Raw genomic sequence first — 23128 nt, forward strand, 5'->3', positions numbered from 1 at the left:
ATACACTAGTATTTACAGAATGTGTACCTGCATATTATCTTAGTTTAGTTCAGCGTCTTTTTTCTTTTCTATATAAAGTATCTTATATGTGCATGAGAACGGAGTCCTTGAAATACATCCGATATTAGTTATTTATATGAATGGTAATATCAATTTTAAAGCCATTTTGTAATTGACCGTGTTCTATTATATATCTCACGGTATCAATTTTTTTTGTATTCGAAGTTGAAACAAAACTTAATTCAGGGTCAGAGGTTTAAACAAATGTACGAAATGTTCCGTGTAAACGTCAGTCACCCAAAGCTATTTATCTTATGCTTTGGATGAATAATTGCATTGGGATTGACAAAGTGACGAATGAATTTATTCATGCATAAAAAATGTTTGGAATATATTACATGCCCACATTAACATGAAGATCTTACGGAAGCTTAGTAGGGCCACGGTGAAATGTTTTTTGTCTAAGTATCTCCTACGTAGGACTTATTATCTTCTACGTAGGACTTAGTATATCCTACGAAGGACTTATTATGTCCTACGTAGGATTTACTATGTCCTACGTAGGACTTACTATCTCACACGTAGGACTTACTATCTCCTACGTAGGACTTAGTATGACCTAGAATTACTATCTCCTACGTAAGACTTAGAATCTCCTACGAAGGAGATAGGCAGTCCTACGTGGGAGATAATAAGCCCTACGTAGGAGATACTAAGTCGTACGTAGGAGATATTGATTCTAGGGCCATACTAAGTCCTACGTAAGAGATAGTAAGTCCTAAGTACGAGATAGTAAGTCCTACGTAGGAGATAGTAGGTCCTACGTAGGAGATAGTAAGTCCTACGTAGGAGATACTAAGTCCTACGTAGGAGATAATAAGTCCTACGTAGGAGATACTTAGACACACAAAAAAATTCACCGTGGCCCTACTACGCTTCCGTAAGATCTTGCCCTGGAAGATTGTCTGGAAATATTTAAGTTATAGACCCCTATTCCCCGACTTCTGTCCAGTTTCATCATAACCAGCTGGTGCTTGTCGCCTTTGACTGAAGGGTTGTTCAAATTTAATCTAAATATTAGTATTACAATCATCACAGTCATGCTTGTAAATGTAAATTCTCTATTGAATGTAGCGCATCTTCAAAACTCACCGATACACAATTATTATTATTCAAACATTTATACATACAAACGTTATACGTTAAAGTTATGTGCTGCTATGCAAATGAGAATATGACCAAAATAACTTTAACGTTTCTATAGGGAAACAACGTAACATATTTGTTGATTTGTGTGAGTAACTCTACAATTGTGTGGGTTGGAAAATCTGAAATGTCCTGTACTGGATGTAAGGTATAGTCGGATGATGATGTAGCCGGTTCTCACATCCGTAAAGGATACAATGAGGGTTTAAATAGTACCCCGGGGCGGCCCAGGCACTAGGCGTGTGTGGACTGTCACATACACGGACACAGGGACGTGATTCATGGAGTGTCCACAAAACAAAAGTAACAAACCATTATTTAAGTGAGTATTCATATGTGGAGGGTGTTGGCATCGTGCTGAATATCTTGTTATTCCGCTATTTTTATAGTCAGTGAAGTTTCACTTTATAATTGTCATAGTTTTCTGAAAATGGTTTAACATGCCACCTAATTCCAATCAAATATTTAAGAATAATGTAAGCTTAAGTTGCGCTCATCTCATAAAAAATACAGTAAACTACGTTTATAACGAACACGCCTATAACGAACTAACAGATATAAAGAACTGGTCTTTTTCCCCTATCCATTTACTGTTTATATGCTGTGTGTATGCATATAACGAACTACGAATATAACGAACTAAAATTAGTGGTCCCCTTGAGTTCGTTATAACCGTAGTTTACTGTATATTGATAAGAGAAACATTTGTAACATTCTCTGGACAAAGATCTCAACTGATTATCGCAGGCCTACCTGTATCACCGTTTGTTAAATATATTAGCAGATATTTATATCTGTACGGTACTAAAGCACCGAGAAATAGAAAGTAGACACCCGTGTTTGATGGTGGCTAAAATGACACAAACAAGAAATGGTTATTCGATGGTGATGTATCTGATACGGGTATCATAGTTGTGTTTTGGACTTGCCGTGTTTCGGCGTGTAAACTGCAGCCACGACGCATATCGATACAACGCAACGTACCTCGAGTACTTAAGATCACATCAATAAGACGAAGCTGATAGTTCATTTAAAATATTCATATAAAGCAAGGAATGAATGCAATACTGCGATATAAATAAGGTATTTTGATCAAGCAGATGTTCATGGGTTTCTGCCAAGTACTGTCAGAAAGTTATTCGCATTTTTCTGAAGTCATATCTAGATCTGTATCAAATACCGTAACGTGCTTACGTCCAAAATGAACCAAAACGCCCTTTGTTTATATTTGGTCAACACACACTTAAATGTATATCCTAATGTAAAACGTAAACGTTACGCTCATCTTCATATATTATAAACCCGAAATGTGTAAAACTATGACGTGTAACAAGATAATCGTGGGTAACCTACGTCATAACGGCCCATCTGGACACTGACCCACCACAGACGTCACGTGACGCGCCTAACCATAACTACAGATGGCGAAAAGTGTACATCTTTCAGCATTTTTGTCTGTAATCGTTTATCAACAAAAAGCGTGACTCTCGCTACAAGACACCCACGGTAACAGGGCGCAGGGTCGCTCCCAGGTGTTGAAGGAAATAAATACTACTCTTTTGAGCGACGATGCCCTTGCCTTGTTCTGTGTAGCAGTGAGTTTATTGGCGGATATTAAGGATCGTACACATTCCGGTAGATGAGTCATACAAAACGAAAGACTTAACATTTGCGCTCATGTTCTAGGCGATATGTTTATATGTTTATATATAACTGGAGGGGGTGGTGTTAGGACATGTGACCTCACCTTAGAATACCTTTGGTAAAATCTTTTTGTGTCTGTATGACGTCGAGTGGGCGATGAACAATGATCGTCACTGATGATATAATGCACTTACATATGGTACGACTATCATATCCAGAATATGTCGCCGGTAGCAGTATGTAACTGCTCACTGAGAGGTAAATCCATTGATCCAATATGATTCTATCTTGATAGTGCAGTGCAGACAAACTGACTGACCCCGATAACCGGACCTCGCTAACCCGGACTTTCTGCCCTCCGGGCGATGACTGTCGTGAACATTTACATGTACGACAAGGAATATTGCTCTGTTAATCCGTGATTGCTCAATACGGACGAATTCAGTTGAACGATACGGTCCGGGTAATCGAGGTTTCAGAGTATATTACAAGTATGGTCAGACGTATTTACTAAACAATCCATAATCTAGATGTATAACAGGTGACGATAAACATACAAAGCAAAGATATATCACATTTTATAATATTCATATTATTTTCTCAACTTAAATGCCACCATCCTACTGTAGGCGTGGGTGCTCTCGATATTTTATATTTAGTTCTATTTCACACAATTTGACAATATAATGTATGTTAACTACACCAAGTCTTTATGTCAAACTCCATTTGGCACTGAGTAAATCATGAAACGCTGACTACACATTTAGGTATTGGTTGTTAGCATATGTCTGACGCGGAACAGTCAATGTTCTCCATGACAGAATTTGGCCACTTGACTAATTGTAATTTAAGGGAGTAGTCAGATAACCACCATGTACATATCAGTATAAGTAGACCACTCCGCTGTCTGTGCGGGTAGTAGTTGTATGCATGTCTCTGATGGAAGGTGTACATTTCGCTGCATGACAGGTTCTCTGGTGTATGTGATGAAGTGAACTACGATGCTGATTTCCCATCTCGCTGTAAGGACATTCTGAGAGCCGTGCATGTGCGTGACTACAGACAAGGAAGGTCGAAGGTAGGTACGGCCAATTTGGCGTTCCTACTTCGTTCATGTGACAGAGAAACAGAGTAAAATTACCTTGAAAGGTAAAGTAAATAGTTTTCATTAGTACCCTGTTTGTGATCCATTCAAATAATTGTCATCACTATTTTTCCTTTTACCCAAAAGGAATCTGTTTTGGTGGATGATCGAGAATGGTTTATCTCTGGAGGTGCGGTTATATATCTAATACGCCCCGATTCATGTATTCATTAAGTTCTATAGTCGGCGTGTTAACGTTAACGTCGACGCCGCAATGGCACTGTCACACAGTGGAAACATTGAGTTGACTATGCAAGCGGTTAATTTATGTATATTTCACTCTCGTGAATATTGAATATTGGAAGAGTTCGATTTAAGTTAAATTAGTTAATCATTATTAAGAAGTCGAATATAAGTAAAATTGTTATAAATACGGCTCACTTTAAATTGAATGTAATAACTGTTGCGTAAATGTTTTAGGACTGTTTTCAGACATAGCCACGTATTAAATGTGGACATTATTTGTAAACAGCAATTACATACTTTACCTGCAATTAGTTTCTCTTAAATATGTAATGTATAAAAATACGCTCAGTTCATTTTACGTAGTCTTCTTCTGAAATAATAGGACAATTTAAATATGTAAATTTGATAAACTTGAAATAATCTATTCTGATTTAGTTCATAATTATTACAAGACAAAAGCCCTCTTCAATATATTTGAAAAAGAATCCATACATGCTATGTTTCATCTGTGGTGACAAATATTCAGTTTCATTTCTAAACACACACTGAAAGGTACATATGTTTTATTAAATGTCTCCGTTCAGTTTCTCTATGTTTTTTCCTCTCATTTAATGACGCATGATTCTACACATTTTTTAAATATGCATTCAACTTTAAGTGGCTCTAATATGTGATCATGTTTCTTGGTTTGTCAGCACCATACTCGTGGTTGTTGGTTTCACCTAAGCGGTAAACGTTTAAACATGCACCACTTCGGACTGACACACCGTGACATAATACATGGTTGGAACTGGAGACAAGATTGACATGGAGTTCAAATTATATTATTTTTTATTGCAATGTACATTGTACATGCACAAGTACCTTTAGGATACCTTGTTTGAATGATGTACTTGTGTCTGTACCGTCATGCATTTGATTGACAAACACTTTGTCAATGAAAACATTTCTTCAAAATAATTATATATTTTTCTTCGAAAGAACCATTCCTCTTCTTCTGTTGTGGAATCAAGGAAACTAGACTTGGTTTAGTTTGATATAGACTTGATTAATAAATTCCACTCATGGCGTAGGACTAGGCATTTCAGTACTCATTAAACATTCAGATATGATGGTTCACGGGTACATGCACATTCCGAGACAGACATCGGCTTGAGCCACTGTCCATTATCAATTAGTGGTGCACCGAGACGGAACGGACATGTTAATGACTCGAGTGTATGACTGATCGTCCTACATACCAACACTGGACATAAACATGGACTGACCTGACATCCCGGTCAAACCGACTGACCCAGTCTTTGATGACATCATACAATCAGAACATTACGTATTATATAGTGTAGCCACAAGTCTCGGAACCCACTCATTATGCCTTGATGCAATGACAATTGTTATTAGGTAAATGGATTTGTCGGAAGATCAGTGAATTATACGTAACTGAATTACTAGAAGTATCCCATTAACGTGTCTCATCATTTATCATTGAACATGATAATGATCACTGAAAGTCTATGATAATAGGAAACCGTCACCGTTCTAATCATCGTATATACATGAATGAATGTCATTATTTGGATGTCATTATTGGGATGTCTTAAATGGGTTTGGTGACAGATGTGTTCACATGTCTACATAAATATAAAACGTCAACGCCAGAGACTAACCAGTCTCGATTATCCGATGAAACAGATTCCTAGATAACAGATAACTATATGAATGGATCACTGAAAATCAGTGATGACACAAGTTGTTGGTGAAAAGAACTAAATCAGTATCTTGTTATGATCTGAACCATTCACAACCGAGACACGGGTAAAGGTTATAGGATGGAAGGATGCTTTTCCAAAAGCTTAAATTGCCTTTTATTTCTTGCAGCTTTTCCTCAAAATGTGGCATAAGGAACAGCTTGAGACTGCTCTGAAGGAAAAGGTAGGTCACGTGGGGTAATTCATTACTGTCAGTTGTCTGCAACACTTACAAGTTTTCACAAACTTTTTTATGCATCAGCGTCGTTAAATTGCCATGAAACCTTCACGTCACTGTTGAATCAAAAAGGACTGAAGGTGTAAACGGACTTCCTTATCGCGTTGATGTATATTTCAGAATATTTCTTGAGGTACATAATTATTTTTATCCTTAATTAAGATTAATTAACAATTCGTTTAGCTTTATGTGGGTAAACTTTCGATTTTAACACCTATGACAATATTTCTTCTTATGCCTATCTTGGACATAGTTTCACTTTTTCAGTTTCAGGAATATAAAATGAAAACCGTTTATTGGTTTGTTAGCCAATGAGATACAGTATACCCATTATTTTACTTTTGGAAAAGTATTGTTAAAAGTCAAATTAAGTTTACTAAAAAATGACATTATTTAACCTACAGCTATTATAATTAATACAAACAGTGACCTTCCATGTTCAACCCACATTGTTACAGTACGTATTGTTTAACCAATAGAGAGCCACAACAAAGTGGTTATATATAGCTGTCGCAGCCAATCACACTCATACCCCCTAGATATATAGGGGAATGTAGACTTCAGCACCATGTATTCGTCATTTGATTTATGCTCGCTTCGTGTCAACATAACCCGCAAATTTCCGTGATTTCCATGACGCATTAATTTATATCTTATTTCGAATACAGAAATAATTTTGACACCCTTACAATGAGAAAATCAGAGTTAATCCAACATCGTTAAACGTTAGGCAACAATTGGAATGTATCTGTACATTATTTGTAACACTGCCATATTGTCATGACATTGCGAGACATCTATAGGTGTGCCCCTCGCTCATATATATGGGTTATTCGTGTAGCGCTTATGGCTAAATACATTTGACTACGACAGAATGCATGGTTTCTTTCCATCGCCTGGAGGACATATCAGTCAGGACTAACTTCTGTCCATAAAATCCACATCGACACATACTTTTTCTCTGAATGTATTGCCGAGAGGAGTGAAATGTATCACGGAGTTCACATGAGAATTTGGGCCTTGCGTTTCGTTGAACCATAGTAAGTAAAGGGTTATTTAATTCCGCTTATTTCTGCAGTGCGATGGGGAATATTCTTTGTGTTAGTGGCATACAATAGATGTAATCATATTGATGACCTGTACCAAGTGTGTACGTTTACTGTGTGGAGTATCATGAGTAGGTCTTTTAACAGTATTCCAGTTATATCACGGCGTGTCAGCTTAATGTGGGAGAAAAGCCCGAAGTGATGCAGGTCTCAGCCGTTTACCACTTCGGTGAAACCCACGAGCACGGGTATGGTGCTGACAAACCTAGAAACATAATCGTGGCGAACCGGGATTCGAACCAGCAATCATAGGTTTCTGGCGTGCCCAAGGGACGCAACTCTGCACAGCGAATCGCGGCGCCTTAGACGACTGGGCCACCCGGGCACCCTTGGAGTATCATGATTACAGTTGTATTTGATGTTGTTCCCTTCATAACTTTTCCCAGTATGTGTCTATTGGCTGGCTGGGTGACGAGCGGAGTATAATCATAGGGGTAATAATACATGGCGGGTTCAGGTTTAAATACGATACGATTTTTGATTGATCAAACCGAATGTGACGAGGAGTTATTAAGCGGAAAAAAGTGCCACTCGAGTTCATTTTAATTAATCTTCATCTTACTGGATACAACATAATTTTGTTTTTGGATTCACCAGATCAAAGAGCGAGAGTTTCGCCGACAGTCCCAAGCATCCTTGCTGACGGTGATGAGCGAAGGCACAACCGAGCCAGACTACTATCACTCCACCCTCGGCTCGTTGGACAGCGGTAATGCCTCCTCGGATACCATTCACACCATCATGGAGGCTAACCGAGGGAAGAGGATGTCCGTTCCAAATCTTCTCAATGTTTATCCCACTCCGGAATTCTCCAAACGGAGGATGACAATGGCCAACATCTCGGGAGATCTCGTCGGGGGCTCCCTAGACCGTAAATTGTTCCCCACCAATCTGTCTGCATGTGACACAGACAGTAGACGACTCTCTGTGACCGAGACCCTGGAACAGGAGCTGAGTGAAAGTGTGTCCATGGTGGGGACGGATGCGCAGAGTCTGTACAACAGTATCGGGGAGGTGAAGAGTGCCACTGATGGGGAACACAGGATCGGGGAAGATGGGAACGCCAAGGAACCGCTCCCTGACCCAGAGGTTACATGTGAAGACGAGTCTGTGGAGTCTGATAAGGAGGACGAGGATGATCTCTGGTGAGACCCTGATCTGGTTGTTGTTAGCGTGTATCTGATTGGATTACATACTGTGGTCAGCACTGCCCAACTGGTACTGCCACGATCCCGGATGACCCATACGTGGGGAAATCCAAGGACCCGTGCATTATTTGGAGCTTGGGCCTTTCTCTCTGTCCCGAGTGATCTCAGGGGCAAATGTACCAATGTTGGTCACAGAAACTGACCATTATGGAATCGAGTGTCCTGGCTGGTTATGGGTCAAAGTGACCCGACGGCGTGGATCGTTGCGCATTCTGTTGCTCAGTTTGCTGATCCGGCACAATATCCGAATATTGCTGACTGCGGTGTAAAACAACATTCTCACTCAATCTATTTTTACAATGATGAAAACATGGAAATTAGGAAATAGTGGTACTTTTGCGCGGTTTTTATACAGATGACATTTACATGTTCCCGATATTTATTGTCCTCTTACGTTTCCACTCCAGGCGACCGTACGACGTCTTCCAGGTATCAGAACGAGATTTCGAGGACAATGACTCCATATTCAATAACATCCTGAAGGTGATCCGGTTATTCCTGTACCTCCTTCTGGTGACATGCATCCTGGGAGGGACAGTGTCCAGTAGATTGTCCCTGCTCCTCATCACATCCGGCATCAGAGATGTAGGTCACCGGGCAACTGTCCATTCAGTAGTTATAACATAAACTGCATCATCTACCTAAAGTGGTGCATTTGCTGACATTTAATTGCCTATTGTTCCTCGTCGGTTTGTCTTCATGAAACATTTCACACTGCCAGTTTCATGATATATTGGTTTATGTAGAAGTTACAAACAGTGTGAAATAGGTTTCAAAAATGAATTTAATCAAACTTTCAGAAAGCGTTTAATAGTAAATGAAGCTTATTATGATATCTAAAATCTGAAATGCGTTGGTGTTTACAAATATATGGCGTGTGTTCACAGAAAGACATGGATCGGCGTGGGGAAAGCATGGTCATCCTGCTCTTCTGTATATGTGTTCCCATAGCCTGGAACTGGCTCATGGCGTTCATGAAGATACTTTTCGGCGGAAAGGACTGGCCCTCGATAAAAACTGTCTTCATTGTAAGTCAGCATCTGCTTTATGGATTTGAGAGTTGTCACAAGCCACTGAAGTCCAATTGCAACTAACTGATATAAAGAAAGTGAAGAAGTCACTCTGTAATTTAATTTGAAAATTTTGATTGAATCTTCTTTGAATTAAGCCATTGGTCGAGTTGGTGTTTCCAGCTTGTTTGGATTCTTTTCAATCGTTTCGTTTGGCAGAAATGAATGGTCGAAAATCTTGACAATTAATTATGGAAGTTTAGGACATAATGAAGAATTTCTGTGTTGATGGTTTCATCATAACATTTTTTTATTTTAAGGTCACAATACTAGAGCTTCTACAGACCTGTGGCTACAGCTTGTTTGTGTTCAAAGTACTTCCCAACACAAACTTCTTCTGGGGGATTATCCTGACGTTCGCCATGTTCCAGATTCCGAGTCTTCTTAATGTTATAATAACAGAGAAGAAACTCAAGCCTGAAGTATGGGACTGTCTGAAAATTTTCTGTGCCGTAATAGCCTTTGTGACACAATTCGGCGCAGTGTGTTTCTTCACGATGACTACCTTTATAACCGATGGCAAAAACATTGAAATAAACGGCGATAATGATGAAGACAGCAAACAAACTGAGGTCACATTCACACAATTTGACTGGCAACTTCCTGTGAGCCTCGTGTTGGTGTCAATTGGATGGTGGGAAAACTTTCTTTGTGGTGACTGGTCAATATTTGGAAAGGTCAAGGTCTCCTTTAAACAATGGCGATCTGTGCTTCATGAGGTTCGTGAGACAACCTATTTCCTTGTGGGCCCTCTGAAGATCGGTCTCGCCATTCTTCTGGCTAGATTCCTAACGAAAGGCAACTTTGTTCTCCCAATGACTGATGAGGATGTGGAGGACAAATCTGTCCACCACCTGACTTCCTACAGTTTGATGTATCTTCAGATTGGCTCTGGCATCGTCGTCACGTATCTGGCTGGGATGGCGTGCAAGTTGCACATGCAGAAGACGGCGTTCGCTCTTCCCCTTCTTCTCTCGACGCCTATAAGCCTGATGCTAGTGTATCTCCAGTACCGCTTTCACTTCCTCCCAAGTAACTGGCACGTTGGCGCGTGGTGTTTCCCGGAGGAGTTTAAGGACATGGCACTTTACATTCCTTTAGGATGTGCAGGAATACTGTGGATTTCCTACTGTTTCATCGTCTCTCATGTCTGGTTCCCCGAATGTGAAAGAATGGCAAAGATTGAAAAGTAAGTACGTGTGAGAGGAATATTTCAGTCATATCACGGCGTGTCAGCTTGATGTTTGAAGAGAGACTTTAGGTGTTTACCACCTTGGCGAAACCTAGAAACAAAATCAGGGCGAACAGCGATCACTGGCACGCCTAAGGGAAACAACTCTGCACAGAAAACTGCGGTGCACGTGTTTCAAAGTAATGACTGTGCATACGATTTAACATATATGTTTGCATGTTGCAGTGTAGTAAAAATTCATGATGTAGCATGACAATAGCGAATATACCTAAAGATAGTGATGTACATCTATTTTACTCTAAAAAATAGTAGGTGATGTTTTGCATTCTTTTATGACAGGCTCTTTGTTACACCCCACTACGACGGAATTTTCCCCGATTTCAACCTCACGATGCGACGACGCTGCAACGACAAAGAGGTTCGCAGCAGTCAGCGTCTTGCAGGGGAGGGTGGCAAGGTGGACGTGGACGACTACGTTACGCCGATGGTGTATGTCTGTGCTACGATGTGGCATGAGACGCGGCAGGAGATGACCCAGCTGCTGAAATCTCTGTTTCGGTAGGTGTCGTGTTAAACCCCAGCATGTGAGGGAGTATGGTTTTACGCCGCTTTTAGCAATATCACGGCGGAGGACACTAGAAATAGGTTTCACATATAATACCCATCTAAAGAAATCGAAGCCAGGTCTTCGGCACCGCCCAGCACTTCATGACACAAAACAGGGTCACTCATATTTTGTTGCCCTTTTTATCTGGAATTCTATATAACCAATGACTTTCGTAGCCACGATGGTAGATATGAATTTGTTTCATTATCGAAGTGTTGTTATATCCGACTTTGCGTTAACGATGCAACATCAGAATTAATGTTGAGTTTGTAAGAGTTTGAGCGTGGGTGAGTGGAGAATAAGGCTTAATGCAGCATTGAAACGTATTTCGGTAACGGTTACATCAAAGTAGGGGGATGCCTAAGTGACGCTGATCGTAGTAGACTTTTACCACTTTGATCAAATCTAAGGACACGGGTAAGGTGCTGACAGGCCAAGGGTCAATATCTTGGACTCGAACCCACGTCCAGCTGATGCTGGCAGCCACAGCGTGTTACGGTGCTTTGGCTACAAGTAACCCTTTTAGATGGTCAGATCTTTAATCGCCCTGCTGGTTTTAATTATGTATGTTATAATTCTGGATATTCATGGCAGTGCTGACACTAATATTCACGTAATGTTTTCCAGACTTGACTACATGCACTGTGCTGACACTAATATTCACGTATGTGTTCCAGACTTGACTACATAGACTGTGCTGACACTAATATTCATGTATGTGTTCCAGACTTGACTACATGCACTGTGCTGACACTTATATTCACGTATGTGTTCCAGACTTGACTTCAGGCACTGTGCTGACACTAATATTCACATATGTGTTCCAGACTTGACTACATGCACTGTGCTGACACTTATATTCACGTATGTGTTCCAGACTTGACTACATGCACTGTGCTGACACTAATGTTCACGTATGTGTTCCAGACTTGACTACTTGCACTGTGCTGACACTAATATTCACATATGTGTTCCAGACTTGACTACATGCACTGTGCTGACACTAATATTCACGTATGTGTTCCAGACTTGACTACATGCACTGTGCTGACACTAATATTCACATATGTGTTCCAGACTTGACTACATGCACTGTGCTGACACTAATATTCACATATGTGTTCCAGACTTGACTACACGCACTGTGCTGACACTAATATTCACGTAAGTGTTCCAGACTTGACTACTTGCACTGTGCTGACACTAATATTCATGTATGTGTTCCAGACTTGACTACATGCACTGTGCCAGCAAACTCGCCCAGCAACAGTTCCACATCCGAGACCCGGATTACTTCGACCTCGAGAGTGAGTAGAAAGCCTGCTGCACAACTCGGCTAGTTCCGCTTCCGACGTACATACAATACCCCGAGCAGAACGAAGTTGTGATATATAATTACACAGCGTTCCCTGCACCGCCAGACCATGCTGCACGTTGTGACATGGCGGCCAATTTTGAAAATGTCTTTCGTACTCTCATTGGAGAAAAAATAGAAACCTTTTTTCACGTCTTTCACGACTCGATAGTTTAACAGACCAAGTATTGCTTCCTCTCTGTATGGATATGAGAACATCTGGAGGATTGAGGCGAGTGTAGATCTTTTGTGGATAAATGACACGACATGTCCAGTGCTCTGTAGTGAAAAAAAACGTGAAAATATATGTGAAAATGATTATTTGAGTGAGTAGGATTCTCTACAGCTCTCAACAGGATTCTAGAAATATCTCGGCGCGATAGAAAATGGTTATCTTTGCATCTTACATCCATAGTTGATCGAACACATCGATACAATTGGACGGGTGAACCCAGCAGCCTTCATAACTGAAATATTTGCTGTCAACAGTAATTCTGCTTTCGATTGACCTGTACTACTTCACTGTTGCGCTCTTTTAACTAAGATTTACAGAATAATTTGACCGTGAGTCGTGTTTAATTGTTCACAAAGTTGTATGACGGGCGACTAAAGCTCATAACTAACAAGGTTTGCGTTCAGCCTGCTTGATGCTGACTTCGCCCGGGGGGGGGGGGGGGGGGGGGGCAAATATTTGTGCAAATATCACTTGTCCCCAACTTGTATTTTCATGATTCAAATAAAACTGTTTTCTATAAAAAAAAAAAAACCCGGCTGGATACGGCGCTGAATAACCATTATATTCTTAAGTGCCTAATAGCGTGCAGGACTTTGGTATACTCTATCTAAATGGCTATATATCAACTGATTTTTTTACACATGGAAGAGACGACGTCAAATATTAATAACAATTTTGGATAATAGAGTGCTCCTAGGCATAAATGAGCGTTTTTCATCTACGACGGACAACATATTTTTTGTGGGGTAAAACTCATTTTCGTGGGAATAGCTCACAGTATCAAACGATTTTATATGACATTGAGTGCTCTTTTTATATTAATTATGCGGTTTTATAAGAAAGGGTAAAAAAAAACGTTGGTATGTGTGTCTAACACACCTGTATTTATGTATGTATGCACGCACACTGGTGTATATAGCTGTCAATTATACATGAGCATCCAGTGATTGATGGAAAGGTCTAGGTTTCTCAAACAAAGACTGTGTTGGTGCACCTTTCTTAAATAGGATACCTGCCAATCATAATATTAGTCCGGAGGACGGTGTATTGTAATCGCTTAAATCACACGATGTCAAACTAAATCATAAAGTTGTTTTGTGTGCCTCACGCTGTCGTGCCAAGATAACTTTGTATTTTTAACATATCCTTGACCAGTTACCACTGATCTTCACAAACACAATGCCAGTCAAGAAATTAAATTTGTTTCTCATGACTTTATTTTGCAAAAACTAACTGGGTAGGGAAGGCGATGTTATTACTTATTTTACAACAGGTTTCAAATCTATAACAGTAAACTTGATTCGATGTACCGCGTGACCTCTGTTTGAGGAAAAGATTTATATCTGGTGCAAAAACACATGTATAAATTGAAAAAACAAATTGTTCATTAACAGTGCGTAAAATACACTAAAAGTTAGAATTGAACACTTATTTTAAAAAGCGTAATACAAATAGCATGGAGTTGTAATGCAACATTACTTACGAATTCCTCCTTAAAAACAGTTTTGTTGTATTAAGAGGTAGGGGTTTGAAATAGGAATGCACATAACACAGATAACAATATGTGGTTCTCACAACATTTACTTTGCCATTTTATTAGAAATTGAGATGCTAGTTCCGAAATATCAGATTTCGCAACTGTAAAAAAAGACAAAAGCGACAAAACCCTTTCCATGTTCATAATATACCGATTATAAGCAATTCCAGATTCCCCTGGACGTAAAAGGAATATTGGCAGTGAAAACTGTATGAATGGGTCATACAAAATGAGTGATAACACCTGGTGTTCGCGGAAAGGGTCATCATGACATTGTCCTGTCCTACCGGTTGCAAATCTACCGATCAGAAATCTCTGCTACTAGCAGAGTCGATTGTACGTTTCTGACTATATCGTGTAAGCCATGTTACGTCATGATTCCTCATTGTGATAGGATTCTAACATGGTGCTCGGAAAGGTGAACCTGTGTTGTTTGTTTGCAGTTCACGTCATCTTTGATGATTCCTTCGAGCTGGATGAGGAGAAGGACAAATTTGTGCCCAACAGTTTCGTGTGTCAGTTGATGGAGGTCATGGAGGATGCGGCAAGGTCAGTAAGAAGATGGGTCGGAGTAGGCATGTTGCGGGGTGGCAGGGAGCAGGGTGATATGTTGCAGGGGGAAGGGAGTCAGGGAGCAGGGTGACAGGGAGGAGGGTGGCAGGTGCATTGGTCAGGGTGGCAGGAAGCAGGCTGGCAGGGAGCAGGGTGGCATGTTGCGGGGTGGCAGGGAGCAGGGTGGCATTGTTCAGGGTGGCAGAGAGCAGGGTGGCATGTTGCAGGGTGTCAGGGGGCAGGGTGGCATTGGTCAGGGTGGCAGGGAGCAGGGTGGCATGTTGCGGGGTGGCAGGGAGCAGGGTGGTATGTTGCAGGGTGGCATGTTGCAGGGTGGCAGGGAGCAGGGTGGCATGTTGCAGGGTGGCAGGGAGCAGGGTGGCATGTTGCAGGGTGGCATGTTGCGGGGTGGCAGGGAGCAGGGTGGCATGTTGCAGGGTGGCAGGGAGCAGGGTGGCATGTTGCAGGGTGGCAGGGAGCAGGGTGGCATGTTGCAGGGTGGCAGGGAGCAGGGTGGCATGTTGCAGGGTGGCATGTTGCGGGGTGGCAGGGAGCAGGGTGGCATGTTGCGGGGTGGCAGGGAGCAGGGTGGCATGTTGCAGGGTGGCAGGGAGCAGGGTGGCATGTTGCGGGGTTTCAGGGAGCAGGGTGGCATGTTGCGGGGTTTCAGGGAGCAGGGTGGCATGTTGCAGGGTGGCAGGGGGCAGAGGGGCAGGGAGAAGGGGGTAGGGAGTAGGGGGGGGGGGTATTCTAGGGTGTGTGTAGATGGGTGAGTGACTCAGTAAGTAGGAAGGTGCGTGACTCGATTAATTCGTGTGGAATCCAATCTAGCTTGTGTCACCAAGAGCGAGCCTATTGAATGTTTAAACACTAGAATACTCCATCAACGCTGACAGTCTGACAGTGACAAGACAATACACATATACCTATATATCACTCTGTTCCAGGTCTGTAGTGAAGGGTCCCATCACCATTCCGTCCCCCGAGAAGGTCAACACTCCCTATGGCGGGCGTCTTGTGTGGACAATGCCTGGACAGACCAAGCTGATTGTCCACTGCAAGAACAAGAACAAAATCAGGCACAGGAAGAGATGGTCACAGGTAAGACATGCTGGCCGCATTGCGTGCCTTGAAATAAACACAAAACACTGCATGAATCTGTATGTTACTCTTTCCAGTGTCATTGTCACCTCCATGCAGGTTCCTTCTTTTATTGGGTCAGCGATAATTGTGTTTAATTGTTATACGCTGACACTTCACTATAACCAGACCGCCTCTTGGTCTAGTGGTAGAGCGTCCGCGCGGAGAGCGGATGGTCGGGGGTGGGGGTGGGGTGGGGTGTGGGTGGTGTCGATCACCGTCCAAGTCATACCAAAAAACGTTAAAAGATGATACTTTTTGTTACCCTGCCTGGCGCTCGACATTAAAGGGCTTAAACAAGGACTGGTCGTCACGGAGTCAGTATACTGTGTATGAGTGGAGTGTTCATCTGAAACTGCGGCATAGTATCATCACCATACAAACGGTTTTAATCCAGCAAAACACACACACAGCACACACACAACACACACAACACACACACACACACACACACACACACACACACACACACACACACGCACACACGCTAGCACACGAGCATGCACATCGCTACATAAGTGCAATAATCTTCATATGTCAAAATGACAGACTACAAGAGAACTAATAACTCATAGTTATATGACTTTTAATAATTTTCGAAACTTTTTTGAGGCTCTTCAAGTTTCAGGATGACAGTTAACATGTTAGGTCAAACTTTGCCAGAAATACATTAGTAGTGTTTGATTTCACCTGCATGTCCTGGCTGTTCCAGTGCATGTATCTGTACTACCTGCTGGGCTTCCGTCTCCTCGGGGGGAAGGGGGCCAACAAACAGATGGAGGAAGAACACATGGAGGAAGAGAAAAAACAGGAGGAAGGTCACGTGAGGAACAGGAAGAAGAACAACAAGAAGAAGTCGAAGAAGAAGCCAAAGGGAGTCCCACTGAAGACTCTGCTCATGCGCATGCCCCCAGATAAATACGAGAAGGTCAGTTACACTGCGTGAAAACATAAACTACACCTATGACTTCTGCGACGATGTTGTTTTGCTATTATTATTGTAATCAGTGTTATTATGTTTAAGATATTGGATACATGTTGATTGTTTTCCGCATGTTTATAGTAGTGGGTCGTCTATTGCTGGAAATGTATGGCGGTATCAAATAAAACCCAAAAAATAATGTAAGTGAAGGGATGTGATGTGGTTAAGTCCCTTCCAGACTCTTTACATCAACACGCTCTCTGTACATACATGTAGCATATAAATCATTCAGGTATTGAACATCGATACGTTGTCCACACCTTTTTTCGAGGTATTTTTCGTGACGTAAATTCTTTGAATGCGTTTTGGTAAATATAAACGTCACCGCCAGAGAATAATAATTCTCGAGTATCTGCCGAAACAGATACCATTGGGCGTAAAGGGCTAAATAGTGGTGAAAATAGATATGGAGGGACACTGAGTTGTAACAATTTCCAGAAGGCGAAGTATATCACAGTCGACCAACAAGAAATCACTGTTAACGATCGGATCCTGGCATCTCCCCTTTCACCGACATGTTTGGTTTCTCGTTTAGACACAGACGAAAGCACTTATGTGCGTTACCAGCCAATGTAAATCCTAGGTTTCCAAGATACCGAAAGTGTCATATCTGATCTCCGTTTGTCTGTCTTATGTATTACCGGTCCAATCATGATTGCTGCTTTTACCTACATTTGTACTTTATATATTCCTATTATTATTTTGTTTTTAACTGAAGCTGCACACTTGAACGTATGCCAGACACAATGATACTCGTCATAATACAGTAAAACCTCGTCAATCCGAATACCTCTTCCGAACGATTACTGTTAAAGCGCCTCATATACAGAGGAACGTGATTCCTTACTGAAGAGTCGTTTATCCAAGAACAGCTTAATAGTGAAGATTTCACGGTCTGTCCAGTTTAACGGGGTTTGACTGTACAGTTAACCATGTGTATTTCAGATTCTACAGAAAGCGGAGAGCACGTACATCCTTACTCTGGACGGGGATGTCGATTTCAGACCCGGAGCTGTCAAACTTTTGATTGACAGAATGAAGAAAAACAGGAAAGTGGGTGCAGTCTGCGGACGGATTCACCCCATCGGATCAGGTAGCTAATTTCATATCAGATTTTTAATTCACTAAATGTTTCAATTACATATAATTTATGACACGAAATAACTCTTATTAAATGTTTTTATTTTATTAATGCTGTAATGGATCACATAATGATAACTGCTCTCGTCTAGACCTATTGCAACACATTCATATCGTGACTAACATATCACAATTACTGTGGTCTAATAGATCATCTGTCCGGAGAACTGAAGGTCAGTGGTTCGATTGCCATGGCCGCGTATACCAAAACAAGTTAAAAGATGATAGTCGTTGTCTCCCTGCGTCCTATATTCTGGGGATAAAACAAGGATGTATTCATGTTAAACTGTGGCATGGTATCTCAGTGGGCTATAAAACCGGCATTAGTGCGAACCAGTAAAAACGACCACACACACTTGCATGCACGTCGCCATATTAGTGCAATATCTTCAGCGTGAGGTTTTGCCCAATTTCGCCTCAACTCACTGTACTGTACGAGTGAGTGAGTGGGGGTTAACGCCGTTTAGAACAGTCTTCCAGTTATATCACGGCATATCAGTTCAATGTGGTAGGTAAGCCCAGATCGATACAAGTAAACTGTTGTATACGTTTGCCTCTACACTGGGGTCCACGAGCACTGCATGGCATGGTGATCCATCCAGATCCCGTGACGATCCGGGTTAGAATAGGTCTTCAGCAACCCATGCCTGCCGTAAAAGGCGACTATGCTTGTCGTAAGAGGCGACTAACGGGATCGGGTGATCAGGCTCGCTGATTTGGTTGATGCATGTCATCGTATCCCAACTGCATGGATCGATGCACATGATATCAATCACTGGATTGTCTGGTCCAGACTCGAAAATTTTACAGACCGCCCGCATATAGCTGGAATATTGCTGAGAGCGGCGTTAAACAACAAAACAAACAAACAAAGCATGCATGGCGTTGTCAGCCGAGGCATCATTGTCGGGGTAAATCTGGGATTCGAACCAGCTGGTCCGGACACGACAAGCCGGCCAGCTGTAACTCTCACATAATGTTACATATCGTGTACTAACCACTCCGTCTTCTCCCCAGGCCCTATGGTATGGTATCAACAGTTCGAGTACGCTATTGGTCATTGGCTCCAAAAGGCTGCTGAACACGTGTTTGGGTGTGTTCTGTGTTGTCCCGGGTGCTTCAGTCTGTTCCGTGGATCTGCCCTCATGGACGACAACGTGATGAAGATGTACACCACTAAACCCACCGAGGCTCGACACTACATACAGTTTGAACAAGGTATACTTCTATTTACTGACTGAAATTATGTGTTAGACTAGGGAAGTGTAATTGTTGTTATGGGCAAACTTGATGGAAACAAATTGCAACTAAATGAATGAAATTTCCTGTAGCTGAGAAATGGACTCCTAAGTTTCTTTATATGCTTCCTATTTACTACATCAGGGTGGATTTGGGCCTGTTCAAGTAAGAAAAACATTTTATCTTTGCGAGGCAATATTTGCATAAGTTTATTCGGACAAAGGGAACCCAAATATAGTTAAAATATACTTTTATATGATGAGGGAGCTTCGTCAGTGACTCTAAAAACGAAGCATAATGCTGATATGTATATATGCTTGTGCTAGAATAATAGACAAAACGTACACTTGCGTTCGTATATATGGTTCAAGATGAAGTAATACAACATATTATACCCACAGGTGAAGACCGATGGCTCTGTACCCTCCTTCTCCAACAAGGTCACCGTATTGACTACTGCGCAGGCGCTGACGCCTTGACCTTTGCCCCGGAAACGTTCAACGAGTTTTTCAACCAGCGCAGACGATGGTCTCCTTCCACTCTGGCCAACATGATGGACCTGCTGTCTTCCTGGAAGGACACAGTGAGACTCAATGACAACATCAGCCGTCCCTACATCCTGTACCAGTTCATCCTAATGGCCTCGACCATCCTGGCACCCTCCACTGTCATCCTGATGATCACCGGATCCTACCACTCTGTGCTGGGTATCGGGGTCTGGTGGTCCTATCTTTTGTCCATGGCACCAGTGGCGTTGTACATCTTCATATGCATGACACAAAAGAGCAATATTCAGATTGGTTCTGCTGCAGTCCTGACGGCTATATACACAGTGGTCATGATGATAGCTACAGTTGGAACTATCATCAGTATTGCTACGGAGAACTTCAACAGTCCGAATGTTGTGTTTCTCAGTGGATTAACTGCCATCTTTATCATAGCCGGTTTGCTTCACCCTCAGGAGTTTTTCTGTCTGGTGTACGGCGCACTCTACTTCATGGTGGTCCCCTCAACCTTCATTCTTCTGACAGTGTTCTATCTGTGCAACTTGAACAACGTGTCCTGGGGAACTCGCGAAGTGCCGAAGAAGTTGACGCCGGAGGAGGCTGAAATTGCAGCCAAGGCAGAAGAGGAGAAACAGAGGAAAAAGAGTAAGAGCTTCTTCAGCATCCTCGGACTCATGACCTTGGTTCAGGAGCTGAGAGATGTCATCAAAGGTTTAATGGGTCTTAGGAACGAGATGGAAAATGCCAACAAAGACGAAGAAAAACAAGAGGAAAAGAACACAGATAAAACAAAATCGGACAGTCAAGACAGTGTAAGGCCTGAGAAGGTCCCAAAACATCCATCCGGCTGGGAACCCGATCCTGATAACCCCTACTGGCTGCAGTATGAGAAGCTTGGCAATGGTGGCGTTGATCACATTGATGAAGATGAAACTGAGTTTTGGAAATACATCCTAAAGAAATATCTCCACCCCTTAGACGAGGACAAATCGCACAAACAGAAGATCAAGGACGATTTGTTGTCCTTGAGGAACAATGTTGTCTTCATCTACCTGATGCTGAACTTCCTCTGGACCATCATAACTCTGCAGCTGCAGACAATGGAGGCACAGCTGAAGACGTTCTACATCATCAGCAAATATGAACCTCTGTCCCTTATCTTCCTGTCAGTGTTCGCTATCGCCCTAGCACTCCAGTTCTCTAGTATGTTCATACACAGATGGGGGACCTTCCTTCATCTCATGTCAAGTACGAGAATAGATTGGCTGAAGAAGACTCACACGGAAGAAGACTTTGCCAGGTTTGTGATCAACGAAACACGACGGCTGCAGACACTGGAGCCGGATCTTGAACCTGACCCCGATTACGGTGATGATGACGACGACAACGAAGATGCGTTTACGTCAACGTTTAGCGACACGAACATAACAGGAGATGAGCTTTCTCTTCCTGATCAGGATTATTATGAGACTGTGCACCACGTGCGTGATCAGACAATACGCAGGCTGCGTAATCCTTCCCGTACCACTGTCCCACTGTTACAGACAATCTTTGAGCAGAATTTGAAAACTATGCAAAACCTTCATAAATACAAACACGGGACTCTCGCGGCCAGGAACAGTGGGAACAGGTTGAGCAGGAGCGAGAGTCACAATCGCCGTGTTTGGCCGAGAGCGCAAGAATTCCGAGACAGGCTTTACAGCAGAAACAACAGAAATGACTATGATGATGACAGGTTCACGGGCGTTCGCATTGTCTAATGGAACTGTCAGTACTAAGTCGTCCGTTAATATATTTATGTTCTCCTGCTTCTAAATACTTGTTAATGACATCAGAAATACGTTTATATAGAGCATGTGGACAAGCTCGGCAATGAAAATACAGTAAACTACGTTTATATCAAACACGCTTAAAACGAACTGATAGATATAACGAACTGGTCTTTTGGCCCAGGCCATTTGCTGTATGAATGCTGTATATATGCCTATAACGAACTACGATCACTACTACCACTAAGATAAAGTGGTCCCTTTGAGTTAAAACCATAGTTTACACTACCACCATTGAAAGTTGGAACAACCACACACAAAAACTGGTATTTGCAATTATGGTGAAACGAAATAATTGTTATGTGTTTTTGGTAAAAGTTGACGGATCACTTTTACCGTTTTATTGCATCATCATTATTTTGATTATCATTCACAATCATGTTTTAATACAATACTGATGCACGGGACATTCTTAAATAGGATTGGGTGAAAAATTAGCATCCAGAAATCAACCGTTTAGGAATGGGTCTGCAAGAACGTTAGGGTCGGGTGGTGAGGGGACACAATGCTATTTTATGTGGTCCAACAAAAATCGAAAATCTTTTAAAATTTAGGTAATCGGAATTTTACGTAACTTGTTTGTTCAGACTGTCACACTGTGTGATTCATGTATACTGCTAAAAGGTTAAACAACTTCCAATATATGTACACAGTTCTCTGTCAATCACACACAGTCTTGTAAAGTAGAACTTGGATTTCATCTAGAAATATCGAGCCCAAATCCTTTGTACGATATTCTGGTATCGTAACATTGAATGTTTATTAATTTATCAGAGGTTGATAATTTATTGTATCATAAAATATCAAAGTTAATATATATGATGTGTATATAATACGAGTTAACAACAATCTCACCCAAGTGTACTATATCACTCGTTTAACTACCGCTATAGTCCATGATAACATCGTATGTAATGCATGCCTGACACAGTCCATGATTCGCAACGTGCGACGAATAGCTAAGATTATTCATTCCGATTTCTGATATTTCACGACATGGTACGGCCCGGGCTGGTGGAGAATGTAAGTCGTACCTTGTTAAATGCATTCTAGTGCTAAACTGTAAAATAAACTGCTATATATAACTGAATCTGTCTGTTATGTGTTCTAGTGCAAAACACTTTTCTATTGTGCTTGTTTGAGAGATGAAATACGGGACTTGTCCATATTGTTTCAGACGATCAATTATTTCTCTTTTCGGGCCATTTAGTCGTATAATTTGTTGTTTAACGCCTGACTCAGCAATATTCCAGCTATATGACGGC

At 41.7% G+C, this 23128-nt stretch overlaps 1 protein-coding gene across 2 annotated transcripts in view; it reads left to right on the forward strand.

The window, feature by feature from the left end:
• LOC124134072 overlaps window positions 1–22936 on the forward strand; it is a 63684-nt gene extending 40748 nt beyond the window's left edge. For both annotated transcript variants that reach the window (XM_048400065.1, XM_048400068.1), the window contains exons 17-30: window positions 3820–3928; window positions 6059–6112; window positions 7870–8417; window positions 8888–9065; window positions 9368–9508; window positions 9811–10739; window positions 11082–11300; window positions 12577–12656; window positions 14919–15024; window positions 15975–16128; window positions 16880–17095; window positions 18095–18242; window positions 19307–19507; window positions 19930–22936. In XM_048400065.1, the coding sequence (XP_048256022.1) occupies window positions 3820–3928; window positions 6059–6112; window positions 7870–8417; window positions 8888–9065; window positions 9368–9508; window positions 9811–10739; window positions 11082–11300; window positions 12577–12656; window positions 14919–15024; window positions 15975–16128; window positions 16880–17095; window positions 18095–18242; window positions 19307–19507; window positions 19930–21794 (4948 nt within the window). In that variant the 3' untranslated portion in view covers window positions 21795–22936. The remainder of the gene's footprint in view (window positions 1–3819; window positions 3929–6058; window positions 6113–7869; window positions 8418–8887; window positions 9066–9367; window positions 9509–9810; window positions 10740–11081; window positions 11301–12576; window positions 12657–14918; window positions 15025–15974; window positions 16129–16879; window positions 17096–18094; window positions 18243–19306; window positions 19508–19929) is intronic.
• Window positions 22937–23128: the final 192 nt, after the last annotated feature.

The sequence above is a fragment of the Haliotis rufescens genome, unplaced genomic scaffold, assembly GCF_023055435.1.
Source record: "Haliotis rufescens isolate VD_foot unplaced genomic scaffold, xgHalRufe1.0.p SCAF_1, whole genome shotgun sequence".
NCBI classification, from domain to species: Eukaryota; Metazoa; Mollusca; class Gastropoda; order Lepetellida; family Haliotidae; genus Haliotis; species Haliotis rufescens.